The sequence below is a fragment of the Ascidiella aspersa genome, chromosome 4 (genome assembly GCF_963924565.1).
Source record: "Ascidiella aspersa chromosome 4, kaAscAspe10.2, whole genome shotgun sequence".
NCBI classification, from domain to species: Eukaryota; Metazoa; Chordata; class Ascidiacea; order Phlebobranchia; family Ascidiidae; genus Ascidiella; species Ascidiella aspersa.
Genome location: NC_139450.1, coordinates 3,289,835 through 3,306,169, shown reverse-complemented (window position 1 = coordinate 3,306,169; position 16,335 = coordinate 3,289,835). Strand labels below are relative to the sequence as shown.

At 38.2% G+C, this 16,335-nt stretch overlaps 1 protein-coding gene and 1 pseudogene across 2 annotated transcripts; both read left to right on the top strand.

Annotated features, from left to right (window-relative positions):
• Positions 1-575: 575 nt before the first annotated feature.
• Positions 576-1,642, top strand: LOC146146687 (tubulin alpha chain-like; annotated as a pseudogene).
• Positions 1,643-8,206: 6,564 nt separating this feature from the next.
• On the top strand, positions 8,207-12,361 carry LOC146146686 (tubulin alpha-1A chain-like). 2 transcript variants are annotated; one of them, XM_083387048.1, is made up of 7 exons: positions 8,207-8,322; positions 9,283-9,505; positions 10,788-10,892; positions 10,963-11,159; positions 11,229-11,726; positions 11,792-11,985; positions 12,059-12,361. In XM_083387048.1, the coding sequence occupies exons 1-7, from the start codon at positions 8,320-8,322 to the stop codon at positions 12,192-12,194; spliced, it is 1,356 nt and encodes a 451-aa protein (XP_083243174.1). In that variant the 5' UTR covers positions 8,207-8,319; the 3' UTR covers positions 12,195-12,361. The 2 variants fall into 2 exon arrangements, with proteins under 2 accessions (XP_083243174.1, XP_083243175.1); XM_083387049.1 differs by having other exon boundaries at positions 8,243-8,335.
• The last annotated feature ends 3,974 nt before the right edge of the window (positions 12,362-16,335 follow it).

Sequence of the window (16,335 nt, the reverse complement as noted above, 5' to 3'; positions counted from 1 at the left end):
AAATATTTAAACTGTTGCCGGTAAACACATCAATCTCCCCACGCCCATTAAATAGAACCCGGTAACCCAGAGAGATGAACACATTATTTACAAGCCCTGAAAATATCAGACTTTGTGTCAACATTATCTTTGCACGGAAGATCCGAGTGGGCGGCCGACTACAGTAAGGTTTGACCAGCTTCGCCAAATTACATTCGCCTTTCGGTTTTTGTGTCGCACCCGTGGCATTGTTCGGTATGAAAAGGCGCGATCAGTCAGGCGTAGTCCTTCCACGCGGGTTCTTTGAAAGGCTTTATTGGTATTGCCATGGAGTGAGTAGGTCGCGCGATGCTGCAACAATTTCACGTCGGGATGCCGCGCGAAGTCGACCAATCAGATTGAAGGATGCGCTCGTCTAGCTCTGAATTGTCAAAACTCCATCAACAAAATAGCACTCGAGAGCGCGCGCGGCGTGAAGCCTCTGTTTGCTGTATTACGCCACGCGAAAAACGCAAAGATCCCGCCAGTTTCGCAACCGCCCGCGATATATAACCCACACGGCTCCCTCACGCCTTAACAGTTCAGCGGTGATAAAGCTCGTAAAATTGCTGTAAAACCCTGTCTCGGTCTGCAAAGCTGTTGTTTGTATATTCTACTATGATCAACCACATCAACTATCAAAATGGTGAGCGTGGCATTTTACGCTACCGTTTAAAAACAATATAAAATTGTATTGTTTTTATATAACACTGGCGCAATTTATTTATATTTAAAATTTAATTCAAACATATTCCGACTTATGTGGAATTATCCATATTTCATAACAGCGTGAATGCATGTCAATCCACGTCGGCCAAGCTGGAGTTCAAATTAGAAACGCCTGTTGGGTCACTTACGCCCCAGTGTTCTCGGCCGGAAAGCTTACCACGAGAAACTTTCGGTTGCCGAGATTACCAACGCTTGCTTCGAGCCAGCCAATCAGATGGTGAAATGCGATCCACGTCACGGCAAGTACATGGCTTGTTGCATGTTGTACCGTGGTGACGTCGTCCCAAGGACGTCAATGCCGCTATTGCAACCATCAAGACCAAGCGAACAATTCAGGTAAGTCTTATTACTTTTAGGTGTCTTGACTTTCTATAAACCATAGTTATTTCCCTATTTTTAGTTCGTGAATTGGTGCCCAACTGGCTTCAAGGTTGGAATCAACTACCAACCTCCAACTGCTGTTCCTGGTAGCGATTTGGCAAAGGTGCAGCGTGCAGTTTGCATGTTGAGCAACACAACTGCCATCGCTGAAGCCTGGGCTCGTTTGGATCACAAGTTCGACTTGATGTACGCCAAGCGTGCCTTCGTCCACTGGTAAGTTACATTTGCTGAATTTACAGTTGCGTCTTAATATAAACTATCCCTTTATTGGCCGATATGTGTTTAGGTATGTTGGCGAAGAAATGGAAGAAGGTGAATTCTCAGATGCTCGCGAGGATCTGTCAGCTTTGGAGAAGGATTACTAGGAAGTTGGACTGGATTCAGTCAAAGGTGACGGAGAGGAAGATGATGATGAACTAGAACGTCAGCAACAAAACAACAAATCATTTTTCTTGCCTTTGTTTAAACAAGTAAACCACTTTTTATTTTTAACTTAAACCCGACGGAGATTTTGCGGTCTTCCTATCTTTTTATTGTTTCTTTCCCTTTTCGCTCTTTAAGCTCTTAAATACAACTGAAATCACCGATACTCAGTTTGTCCTGCCTTGCAAGTGAATGATAAGTTGCACATCAACCTATATTTAAGTAGGTGCTTCTATAAAGTTGACACGATTTCCATAGGATTATAAATTGATGCAATTCCAGCAATTGTAAAAGGAAGCTATAAATAACCAAATTATTAGCGGTGTTTTAGTACGATTCCGGGCATTTTATGTCCAATATCCTGTTTCTTATGGCAATATTTCGCTTAAAAAAGGATACCATTAAAAGCCATTTTATGAAACGCGAATGAGTAACTCGCCCGCTTCGAAAAGGCTTAATTCAATTTGCGTCGCAAACCAGCCACGATTCGCTTGCAATAAATAGCAATTACTGTCAAACGAAAAGAGTTAAACGAACAGTTGTTTTATCAAACATCTCAGTTTATATGTCTTTCCCAAATTTGTAAATTTTAATTTCCCAACTTGAAAAATTCTTCTGTACTAAACGCGCATCATAAGAATTTATAAGGAACGAAGATGTGCGAAAAATCAGCTTTGTGACCTTGACGCGCAGTCAAATTACTGTCAAACGAAAAGAGTTAAACGAACAGTTGTTTTACCAAAAATCTCAGTTTTTATTTCTTTCACAAATGTGTAAGTTTTAATTTTCCAACTTGAAAAATTGTTCTGTAATAAGCGCGCATCATAAGCATTTATAAGGCACGACCATGTGCGAAAAGTCAGCTTTGCGACCTTTAAAGCGCAGTCAAATTACTGTCAAATGAAAAGAGTTAAACGAACAGTTGTTTTACCAAACATCTCAGTTTTTATTTCTTTCACAAATGTGTAAGTTTTAATTTTCGAACTTGAAAAATTGTTCTGTAATAAGCGCGCATCATAAGAATTTATAAGGCACGAAGATGTGCGAAAAATCAGCTTTGCGACCTTTAACGCGCAGTCAAATTACTGTCAAACGAAAAGAGTTAAACGAACAGTTGTTTTACCAACAATCTCAGTTTTTATGTCTTTCACAAATGTTTAAGTTTTAATTTTCCAACTTAAAAAACTCGTTGGTACTTAGCGCGCATCATAGGCATTTAAAAGGTACGAACGTGGAAAAAGTCAGCTTTGCAACGGTCAGCGCAAAATTAAAATTACGGACAAAGTACGAAATGTAAACAAACAGTTTTTGTACAAGTATCATTGTGTTTATATCTTCTACAAATGTAAAAGTTGCTCATTTTTAACTGAAGTACACTTTGAGTACCGGTATACTTAAGACGTATATATGAGCATTAAAAAAACCACAGGCTCTCGCAGAAAATTGTCGGCTGTGCAGCTGCCAGGATGAAAATCTTTAACGTGCATGGTTTAGTATGTTGAAATGTGCATTAATACAAAGCATTTTAACTTTTGACAAATATTGTGAATAGCAATATTTTTAGACGCAAGTCAATAACATGTTCTCATTCAACAAACCATAATTGTTTAGTTTCGTTTCGTCACACGTAGTTAAAACAATGCCTCAATGCAGCATTGCTAACAGTATTAAAACCTAAAAGAGATGGATTTTTTTAAAAAATATGGCCATTTTAAAACCAGGTTGACGTCGGAATTTTGTCCGAGGTGACCAACATGTAGTAACGCAAGCTATTAAAAGTATAAACACGATTGTATCCATCGCTAACAGTCATTACACCTTGGCACCATTTAGGACAGTTTTCATAGGAATCAGATGGAAACATACAATAATAACTACAAAGCAAAAATACATTAGGCAGAAAAATCTATAATACCATAGTATGAAGACCAACGACATAATAAAGCCAAATACGCAATAGGCCTAATACCCACGACAGAATAACATCTAAATCGCCTGAATAAGACACATACCCGCCGGAAAAAGTCCTAAATTCATCGAAACAGGGCGTTTAATGGCCAAAATAACGTATGAAACTGAAGGGAGAGGGTATGGGACGAACAGGGGCCATCGGCCGTTTTGGTGTCGACGCTTGGGCACCCTAGATGGAACGGTGCTGTTAAGGCTTCGCTGTTTTGACATCGATTTTTTGGCCCTGCTTAGAGTTAGAAAATTATTTTAGAGTTAAAATTATTAGAAGGGTTTGTGATGTACTTAGGGTCGGGGTTAGGTGAAATTTTGTATAGGCTTGGTTCTTGCAAGTTAAGTCTTATTCCGACGTATTTAGGACATATTTCGTTTATATGTTATTACGAGTATTAGGTCCTAGTCCCATTTTAGTCTTATTCCGAAATGTGTGATATTCCGACATCGATGTTGCTCTCATTTCGATCTTGTGGCTGGACCATTGGAGTCCTATCGGATACAACGAAGTCATAGGGGCAAATATAGTTCGAATCAATAGATAGCACGCTAAACCACTACAAATATGTGTGCTCAAATCACGTATTTAATTTACTGCGTTGTGCGGTGGATATATTGCTTGATTTTTAATCGTCAATCATAAAACAAGGAAGGTCCCAACACGGACATAATTTGAATGTAGTAATTAATAAAATTATTTATTTTAATACACCGTTCGTCTCTTTTTTAGTACTAAGGACGAAACGCAAAATGTGTAAAAACCAGCTAACAATAATACTGTTATTTGTAAGTAGGCTTAGTTTTTGTAGTCAACCAACACTGGAACACATAACCGTTGGTTTTTATTTTATTAAACTCACAGTTAAAGCACTAATTTTAGACTATGGCTACATGCACATTTTTCATTTTTTTAAACCTTTCTATTGATAGCTGTCCGTCAAAAAATGGGGGGTTGTTTGTTCTCGTAGAAAACACTCCCAAGTCCTACTGCATACCTCCTCGTGGTGTCGGACGGAAACAGTTAGGCTGGCTAAATGCAGGGGTCGGCAAGGAAAGGCAATGGCAAACCATCCTTGTAATTCTTTGCCTAGTCAACATGAATGAACACTGATAGAAAAAAATTAAACGAAAACAGCGTTAACGGTAACCAACTCCAGTCAGGAGCAGTTATCTCGCTCGGTAGGGATCATGATGTTCGTCAGGTCATACCCGATCGTCATTCAGCTACTCGTCGAAACCAATCAAAGTTAAAAAGGATTGCAACATGGAATGTACGAACCATGCATCAGAAAGGAAAAGTGGAAAATGTGATTTTGGAGATGAAGAGGTTAAAAATTGATATTCTTGGCATATCTGAAATGAGATGGACAGACCAAGGCGAAATTACTAAACAAGGATTTAAAATCATATGGTCTGGAGGAAGCAAGCATGAGCGTGGCGTTGGTTTCATACTCTTTCAAGGCGCTTCAGGAATAGTGTTTTAAATGCAAAGACTTATCCAAGTGCTGACTGCTCGAGCGACCATGTACCTGTTGTCGCAAATATCTATACCAAACTAAAGATTTGTCGAAAACCGGTAAGAAAACTGCAATACAATGTTGCCGCCTGTCAAAATGCAAAAATACAGGAAGTACTGAAACATGAAATGGGTAATGCACTGAAAAACCTGCATGACAAAAAACAGAGTTGGCCAGAAGACATATTCCAGGAAATCAAAACGTCACTGAGAATATTAATGGAAAACAACCTTCCGAAAGTCCAGAGAGAGAACTTGCAAAGCTGGATGACAGATGAAATAAGAGGTTTACTGGAAAAAAGGCGCAGAACCAAAAGAAATCTTAAGAAGTACAAGGAATTAGATAGGTGTATTAAATTAAAGTGCAACTCTGCTTATGAAGAATTTCTAAATCAAAAATGTCAAGAGGTAGATAAGCTTTTTAATATCAGCGCGAAAGAAGCTCACCAAAAAATTAATCAGCTCAATGGAAAGAAGGAAAACTGGATAAAATCGGGCTGCGTGAAGAGTAAAACCGGAAAGATCTTGTTTCAAAAAGAGGAAATTAAAAATCGTTGGCGAGAATACACCCAGGAACTGTACAGTGATCCAACAAGAAACGCCCCACCAATTATGTTTAAAGAACCACTAACTGGGCCAGAAGTAATGAAATGTGAGGTTGAGAAAGCCCTGGCTAGCATGAAAAATGGAAAGGCGGTTGGTCCTGATGAAATTCCAATAGAAGTGTTGAAGGCTTTGGATGACATTGGAATCAATTTACTTCTACTTCTTATAAATAGCATTTACAACACTGGTCAAATTCCTCAAGACATGCGGAAGTCGATTTTTGTCGCACTGCCAAAAAAAGCAGGAGCAATCGAGTGCAAAGATTATAGGACAATAAGCCTTATGAGCCATATTGTTAAATTACTGCTAAGAATATGTATGAATCGAATGAAAAACAAAATTAATGCAGAAATTGCAGAAGAACAATATGGGTTTATGACTGACAAAGGGACACGAAATGCGATATACGTGATGAGAATACTCAGCGAAAGAGCAATCGAAATGCAACAAAAACTTTATGTTTGCTTTCTTGACTACAGGAAAGCTTTGGATCGGGTCAATCATGCGCAGATGCTACAGATGCTAAAAAACATCAACATTGATGACAAGGATCTAAGAATCATTCAAAACCTGTACTACAACCAACATGCAGTGGTGCGCGTGGGAGACTCCGAAACCGAAGTTATTACCATAGAAAAGGGTGTCCGACAGGGATGTGTGTTATCTCCAGACCTTTTCAATTTATATAGCGAAATCATCTTAAGAAGCATAGCTGACTTAGAAGGGATCAAAGTTGGTGGTGTAAACATCAACAATATTCGGTACGCTGATGATACGGTACTTATTGCAACATCCGAGAAGGAGCTTCAAAATATGGTAACAACAGTGGAAGAAGAAAGTGTGAAAATGGAAATGGCTTTAAATGAAGATAAAACAGAATATATGGTAATTGCCAAAGTAGCAGGTGTGAACAAATGTAATATACTAGTTTCAGATAAACCAATTAAACAAACCCGAAGATTTAGATACCTTGGTTGTATACTTACAGATGATGGTCGGTCCAAATCTGAAATTAAAGCCAGAATTGCACAGGCAAAAAATTGCTTTATAAATCTCAAGTCAATTTTGACAAACAAAAAATTAAATGTAAATACCCGTGTGAGAGTTCTTAAAAGTTATGTGTGGCCTGTTCTTCTCTACGGGTGTGAAAGTTGGACTTTCACAAAGGAACTGATTGACAACCTGAGTGCCGCTGAGATGTGGTTCCTGAGGAAAATGCAGCGTATATCTTTTACGTCCCATAAAACCAATCAAGAGGTACTGATTCAGACCAATCAACAGAGATCACTGTTAAGCACTATAAAACTTAGACAACTCAAGTTTTTCGGCCATATAACCAGACACCAAAAACAAGAATTCATAATTTCGTGTGGCAAAATATGTGGAAATCGTGCACCTGGACGACAAAGAAAAATGCTTATAAATCAACTGAGGGACTTTTTGAACATCAAAGCAGAGAATATTTTTGAATTAGCAAGAAATAGTAACATATGGAGAAAACAGTGTTTCATGGCAGCCGAAGCCTGGTTCAGGCATGGCACTGAATGATGATGATTGATAGCTACCTGACAAGATGTTTTACTGTTATTTCATATTTGCAATGTTGATCCAATAAACCGCTAATAATGGTCTCCAGTTGCGTTTTGACACTATTATTTTATTGCCGTAAAGTAGGTTTACCCTTTGATTTCCATCACAGCTTGTTTGTAATATTGGCTTACTTGTACTTAAGGATAAAACACAGACAGCCCTACAAAAGCCTTTTGTGCTACAACCTATTTTGACTTATAGATTTTGTTATAACCTGTCCTGTAGGAAATTGAATGGTACCCTGCCCCTTTAAGTAAATTTGACGAAATTTTAATAACAATCAAATTGATTGCATGTTATAAAAGCCGTCACCTGTTAACAAAACCTGGTAACTTTATTATCAGGTTTAACTGTTTTTCGTCCTGTATTTTCATCTCTAAAGCTCGCAACTCAGGGCACAGTCTGAAATATTTTAATATATCCAATTTTGAAATCTACATTCAGTAATCAAGTCTAGGCACAACTCCGAAGTCTTAAACCATATCTGTGAATAGAAATAGATACAAGTAAGAGGACAAGAAATGTGCAAGGGTTATGTTTGATAAGTTAAACCCCAGGCGCAATTTTGGAACATGCTAATTGTGGGTTATTATTGGTCACTTAACTACACAAGGTATACTCAACAGTTATATAGAGTTAGTTATTTCCACATAACTTAACAGATTTCATAACTAAATAGCTTCAAACGAAACGTGATTATCAACTAATGGTATTATTTGCAACATTTGACAAATGGCAAATCAAATTATTTGTTATATATGTAACCCTAAAACCCCAGGAATGATAAATAAGGTCTTTCCAAACGCGCATTACCCGAAAAACAAATAAAACTTGCGTGACGTTCAAATAATTTCCAACCAATATCATTATCTAATTTAGAACAAATAACAACCAATCAAAAGCCTTAGTTACCTAAATCTTGTTCAATCAGGGCCGAAACAACACTGTTTACTATTACGTCATAGTCGCCCGGACACATCAGACAAACACTCGCGAGTTTTCCGCACATTCAGTGGTGAAGTCACATCGTAAAGCTGTGTCTCGTTCCTCTGCGCAAATTTGCTTGAAAATCTTCGATTTACTAATTCAGAATAATGGTTCGTTGACTTGGTATGCTTTATTTTGTTGCTAATACTTGTGTTGTAAGTTTTAAGGTTGATTTAACTCTATTCGTCGTAGGTAAACAACTGTTTTGCGGTGTACAGTTACTGAGAGCTAGCTAAAAAGTACACTTCTAGACTTATCTAGGCGGCGTTAATAATGGCTGCTGGTGTTTCACCGCCTATTTGTTCACACAAAGTATCAAGTGTTGAACGGTCATTTTTAACAAAGTTGGATGCTATTTTAACGCAAAATGGGAAATGTTCGCTTATAAAATGTCGAAATCTAAACATGCAAATACTTGGCGCTGGTTTTCTACCACTTTTTTAATGTACAGTACCAAAACGAGTTGTTAAAATTGAAATTTCAAGGAAGAAATAAATATGATAACAATACTTGACCAACTCAAACGCTATCTCGCACCCAAATAATTTTAGCAAAATAAACGCACCGAACGAAAAAGTAGGATTCAAGTAACGTTTTGTTCACGCAAAGTTGCGAGTACTGAACCGTTGGCGATTTTTAACAAAGTTTGATGCTAAAATGGGGATTGTCGAAAATAAATCGCCAATAATGCAAACATCGGCACTGGTCTAGAATCCTACCACAATCGACGTTATTAGGGTTTGGATTTAGGTAGGTTAATCAATATTATTAAATATTAATACTTGACTCACCCAAACACTAACCGAAAAACCCAAAACAATGTGCGTTGATTTAATAATTGTTTTAACGCTGTGCTATGATTGTAGACCAGCGCCCAGAAATCAACTTACGGGAATATTTCTGCATTATATTTTTTATGCTGTGTTGTATACCTTAACAAAACTTGACTAAAAGCGTCCAGGTTCCTAGCACCGCTTTATAACACGGCTTCGGTTTGCGATATAGATATCCCGTGCGAATGAAACCCCAATCAATAACTTAGGGTGCAAATGTGTCTTTAACATTTCTAGCGTGAATGTATCTCAATCCACGTCGGCCAAGCCGGAGTCCAAATCGGAAATGCCTGTTGGGAGCTTTACTGCCTCGAACATGGCATTCAGCCCGACGGTCAGATGCCCAGCGATAAAACTATCGGCGGCGGCGACGATTCTTTCAACACTTTCTTCAGTGAAACCGGAGCGGGAAAGCACGTGCCGAGAGCCGTGTTCGTCGATTTGGAACCGACTGTTGTCGGTTAGTGAATAAAACATGTTTTATTTTCACAATAACCTTTTTTCCGCAGATAATTATACTTTGTAAGGGTTTCATTATTACAGGTTTGACATTGAGTTGGATGATAAATGTTCAGGGTTGATCAATTTCCGCTGTGGTTTGAAAGCAGCTTCGACAAGTAAAGGTTAAACATTAACTTGAATTTATGCTGTAACGCAAAGCTTATTCAAGCATGTTAAATTTATTTCCGCTACTCGTGGGTATGACGTCACAGTCACGCGGCGCGTTTTGGCCTCCTTAAACAAAGAACGGCGACCTGGTTTTAGTTTACTTCCTCCCTTGTGTGTCAAGCAAAGAAATAAGGGAATTTAATCGCTTTAGTTCTACTTTTTTTTAAAATGAATTTTTGGTTTTAAGTGTCAAAAATTTCTATTTAAAAGTATACGTGACGTATTAGGCACACAAAAGAGATTCGCATATTACTTGCTTTCACAGAGTTTTAGTCACGCGATGCAACATGCCATAATATGCATAACGCTTTTAGATTTGCGCACATGGGAAAACTGTTCACTGAGAAGGTAGCGAAAGAGCTAAGCTCACTTATTTAATATTCACTTTAACATCGTTCAAACCAAAAAATTCACAAAAAGTGTAATTAAATTAATACAAAAGGTCGCAAACTGAGAAGTTTGCGAAGCGTTCCCTTAACCTAATATTGCCTGTTACGCTTTTGGCTTCTTTAATTTCGGTTGCCAACAATGACGTTTTGTCGCATTTCTAGCAGGCTGGGCTTCATTTATTTTTAACAGATTCCAACGTTAACATATTCACAAGTAACAACTAACTTGGGAAATTCGGTGATTTCGTAAGCATTTGACGGCACAAAAGTTATCATTTCGTTCCGGATCGTTTGTTGCGCAGGTCTGATTGCCAGCATTAGGGCAAATAAGGGAAATTTCGAACTGTACTATGGAACAACATCACGGTGACTGTTACGTTGTGTGCCACTCCATATCCTTTCACTACTAAAGTTTCAAAATGCAAAGTTTCTTGGCATGAAGTTTTACAACCACCTTTACATACAGTCCACTAAACACCCTTTGATAAAGGCTACGTTATTTAACCAAAAAACAAAAAATAATTAAAATGCATAATGCTTAGATGTCTGCTTCGAAAACAAACAATAGTGCATACTTTTAATACACACACCTAGGAAGACTGTATGGGCACCTATTTTGTTTTACTCATCAACATGACATTCACCCGTGATTACCGAATATACCTAATCGTGTGTTAATTTCAGATGAGGTCCGCACCGGAACCTACCGCCAGCTGTTCCACCCCGAGCAGTTGATCACCGGCAAGGAAGATGCCGCCAACAACTACGCTCGTGGACATTACACCGTTGGTGAGTTGCTGCCTGCACGATTTGCTTTTCTGCTTACTAGAAGGTGAACTAATAAATGGTTTGGTTTCAGGAAAGGAAATCGTCGACTTGGTCCTCGACCGCATCCGCAAGTTGGCCGATCAGTGCACCGGTCTCCAGGGATTCCTCATCTTCCATTCCTTTGGAGGAGGAACCGGATCCGGATTCGCGTCTCTTCTCATGGAGAGGTTGTCAGTCGACTACGGAAAGAAGTCCAAGTTGGAGTTTGCTGTCTACCCCTCACCCCAGGTAAAACAGAATTCATAGTTATTGTCATTTTTTTCTCTGGACAGTTTATATAACGTTTCCTTGTTTTAGGTTTCAACCGCCGTTGTTGAGCCATACAACTCCATCCTAACCACCCACACCACTCTGGAGCATTCCGACTGTGCTTTCATGGTCGACAACGAGGCCATATTCGACATTTGCCGCCGAAACCTCGACATCGAACGACCAACTTACACCAACCTGAACCGTCTCATCGCCCAAGTTGTGTCTTCAATCACCGCTTCTCTGCGGTTTGATGGCGCTCTCAATGTCGATTTGACTGAGTTCCAAACCAACTTGGTGCCATACCCACGTATCCACTTTCCATTGGTCACTTACGCCCCAGTGATCTCGGCCGAGAAAGCTTACCACGAGCAACTTTCTGTTGCCGAGATCACCAACGCTTGTTTCGAGCCAGCCAATCAGATGGTGAAATGCGATCCACGTCACGGCAAGTACATGGCTTGTTGCATGTTGTACCGTGGTGACGTCGTCCCTAAGGATGTCAACGCCGCCATTGCAACCATCAAGACTAAGCGTACCATCCAGGTAATTATTAAAACACAGTTTATTTTTTATGCTTTCCACATTGTCTAAACTTTCCTAATTTCTAGTTCGTGGATTGGTGCCCAACTGGCTTCAAGGTTGGAATCAACTACCAACCTCCAACTGTTGTTCCTGGTGGTGATTTGGCAAAGGTGCAGCGTGCAGTTTGCATGTTGAGCAACACAACTGCCATCGCTGAAGCCTGGGCTCGTTTAGATCACAAGTTCGACTTGATGTACGCCAAGCGTGCCTTCGTCCACTGGTAAGATACATTTGCTGAATTTACAGTAGCGTCTTAATATAAATTATCCCTTTATTGGCCGATTTGTGTTTAGGTATGTTGGTGAAGGAATGGAAGAAGGTGAATTCTCAGAAGCTCGCGAGGATCTGGCAGCTCTGGAGAAGGATTACGAGGAAGTTGGACTGGATTCAGTCGAAGGTGACGGAGAGGAAGATGATGATGAATACTAGAACGTCAGCAACAAAACAACAAATCATTTTCCTTGCCTTTGTTTAAACAAGTAAACCACTTCTCACTTAACCTAAACCCGACGGAGATTTTGCGGTCTTCCTATCGTTTTATTGTTTCTTTCCCTTTTCGCTCTTTAAGCTCTTAAATACAACTGAAATCACCGATACTCAGTTTGTCCTGCCTTGCAAGTGACTGATAAGTTGCACATCAACCTATATTTGAGTAGGTGCTTCTATAAAGTTGACACGATTTCCATAGGATTATAAATTGATGCAATTCCAGCAATTGTAAATGGAAGCTATAAATAACCAAATTATAAGCGGTGTTTTAGTACTATTCCGGGCATTTTATGTCCAATATCCTGTTTCTTATGGCAATATTTCGCTTAAAAAAGGATACCATTAAAAGCCATTTTATGAAACGCGAATGAGTAACTCACCCGCTTCGAAAAGGCTTAATTCAATTTGCGTCGCAAACCAGCCACGATTCGCTTGCAATAAATAGCAATTACTGTCAAATCAAAAGAGTTAAACGAACAGTTGTTTTACCAAACATCTCAGTTTTTATTTCTTTCACAAATGTGTAAGTTTTAATTTTCGAACTTGAAAAATTGTTCTGTAATAAGCGCGCATCATAAGAATTTATAAGGCACGAAGATGTGCGAAAAATCAGCTTTGCGACCTTTAACGCGCAGTCAAATTACTGTCAAACGAAAAGAGTTAAACGAACAGTTGTTTTACCAACAATCTCAGTTTTTATGTCTTTCACAAATGTTTAAGTTTTAATTTTCCAACTTAAAAAACTCGTTGGTACTTAGCGCGCATCATAGGCATTTAAAAGGTACGAACCTGGAAAAAGTCAGCTTTGCAACGGTCAGCGCAAAATTAAAATTACGGACAAAGTACGAAATGTAAACAAACAGTTTTTGTACAAGTATCATTGTGTTTATATCTTCTACAAATGTAAAAGTTGCTCATTTTTAACTGAAGTACACTTTGAGTACCGGTATACTTAAGACGTATATATGAGCATTAAAAAAACCACAGGCTCTCGCAGAAAATTGTCGGCTGTGCAGCTGCCAGGATGAAAATCTTTAACATGCATGGTTTAGTATGTTGAAATGTGCATTAATACTAAGCATTTTAACTTTTGACAAATATTGTGAATAGCAATATTTTTAGACGCAAGTCAATAACATGTTCTCATTGAACAAACTATAATTGTTTAGTTTCGTTTCGTCACACGTAGTTAAAACAATGCCTCAATGCAGCATTGCTAACAGTATTAAAACCTAAAAGAGATGGATTTTTTTTTAAAATATGGCCATTTTAAAACCAGGTTGACGTCGGAATTTTGTCCGAGGTGACCAACATGTAGTAACGCAAGCTATTAAAAGTATAAACACGATTGTATCCATCGCTAACAGTCATTACACCTTGGCACCATTTAGGACAGTTTTCATAGGAATCAGATGGAAACATACAATAATAACTACAAAGCAAAAATACATTAAGCAGAAAAATCTATAATACCATAGTATGAAGACCAACGACATAATAAAGCCAAATACGCAATAGGCCTAATACCCACGACAGAATAACATCTAAATCGCCTGAATAAGACACATACCCGCCGGAAAAAGTCCTAAATTCATCGAAACAGGGCGTTTAATGGCCAAAATAACGTATGAAACTGAAGGGAGAGGGTATGGGACGAACAGGGGCCATCGGCCGTTTTGGTGTCGACGCTTGGGCACCCTAGATGGAACGGTGCCGTTAAGGCTTCGCTGTTTTGACATCGATTTTTTGGCCCTGTTTAGGGTTAGAAAATTATTTTAGAGTTAAAATTATTAGAAGGGTTTGTGATGTACTTAGGGGCGGGGTTAGGTGAAATTTTGTATAGGCTTGGTTCTTGCAAGTTAAGTCTTATTCAGACGTATTTAGGACATATTTCGTTTATACGTTATTACGAGTATTAGGTCCTAGTCCCATTTTAGTCTTATTCCGAAATGTGTGATATTTCGACATCGATGTTGCTCTCATTTCGATCTTGTGGCTGGACCATTGGAGTCCTATGGGATACAACGAAGCCATAGGGGCAAATATAGTTCGAATCAATAGATAGCACGCTAAACCACTACAAATATGTGTGCTCAAATCACGTATTTAATTTACTGCGTTGTGCGGTGGATATATTGCTTGATTTTTAATCGTCAATCATAAAACAAGGAACGTCCCAACACGGACATAATTTGAATGTAGTAATTAATAAAATTATTTATTTTAATACAGCGTTCGGCCTCTTTTTTAGTACTAAGGACGAAACGCAAAATGTATGTGTAAAAACCAGCTAACAATAATACTGTTATTTGTAAGTAGGCTTAGTTTTTGTAGTCAACCAACACTGGAACACATAACCGTTGGTTTTTATTTTATTAAACTCACAGTTAAAGCACTAATTGAAAATAGCTAAAAACCAGGCACAAAACCATAATCAGAGTGTAATAAAGCAGGAAACTATTTATATTTTTTTCCAAAATTGCACAATGTGGTGCGTAATAAATGTAGTATACGTAGTCCATAAAATCTTTCAATAAAATATCGCATTCCGGGTATTTTAGACGGCCTGTTAGAACTATGATTCAATCAATGGCGCGATTTTGGATATGATTTTTCAAATCTGTTTATTTTACTATGTGCAGTTTTAAGCGGCGATCACGAACGATTCTGTGAAATGATGCGGGGTAAATATACAGTAACCACCGGTCTAGAATAATTACACATTTCAATGTTTGTCCACTTCTTCATATCTGTATGATTTTTTGCAAATACGCTCCACGAGTTCATCGCTAGTTGTTTCTCCTCGTTAGATGATTGGACTCGTTTGTCGACACTAGACAATACTAAAAATGTTAGGTACACCAATATTTCTCCTGAACTACTTGCACGTTTTTGTTAAATAGCCTTGTAGTTGTTATATATTTCAATAACTGCGGACTCAATTAGCTAAGCCGTTGTAAAAGATTATTGAAAAAAACATTTTCGAGTTCGGTACCTGGAAACCATCGGCAACGGGTTGGGAAGTGCTGGTATACATTAATGTTTTTGAATGTACAACACAAAATGGAAATTACCTTTACTCTGACTTTCTTAAACAAAGGTTTGTTAGTGGGGATTGAAACTGAAGCTGTTTCTTGGCAAAATTGGTGTAGACTTGATGCAGAGAGCTTTACCAATGATTTAAAGGTTACTTAACACTTCCAGGGACATCTTTTTACTTGCACTTTCACCTTACAAATCTTTCATTTTTGGGGTTGACTGAAATATTAGATCTAGGAATTATCTGTATATAAAATGCTATTTCAGGAAATAAAAACCTTTTTAATAATGAAAAACAAAAATATAAATTACTTTGGCCAGGCATGATAATATGTAATCGAATTATGTAATAATAAACTTAAAGCAGCTATTGATATGTAGAAGCCATTTTGTCATATTGTGTTTACACAGAGAATTTTTGTTTTAATCGATGTGTCGTAACGGAAAATTTTCAGTAAAAATCTATGGCCTAAATTCTTTGTAACCATATTCTAATGTTTACGTTACTCCTTGCAGCCAATGTGCAAACGATAAGCGGAAAGTTTTCGGTAAAATTCCGTTACGTAGATTTCTTGCAACCACATAATATTTGCAGCGAATTTGCAAAATTCAAATCGTTGACACCAATTTTTATGCGTCAAGTTATTTACATCCGTTTTTTTGTATATGTTTCAAAACACCGCGGTCTGAACATTAGTCGGTTTCCCCGGTTGTGTGATTTTAAACTGTTGACATTTTAACTGCAGACAGAGGCTGTTTCGCAATCGCATTTTGACGTAAAATTTGTATGTTTCGCGTCAGAAATAAGTGTGAAAAAGGTTTAAACCACGCCTTGTTATCACGTGATATTTTGTTAAGTATTATAAGAATTAATGACGTAAATCTTTTCTTTATCGCAGAAATTTTCTTAACTGATTCTCGTCTATAAATAGCGTGTTCAATCAATATAAAATGGCTTATATAGCTACTACTCAGACAGCAAACTCGGGTGCTTTTGTGACTGAACCAGATAGAGGCTACTCACCCGAACCGCAGCAAGCGG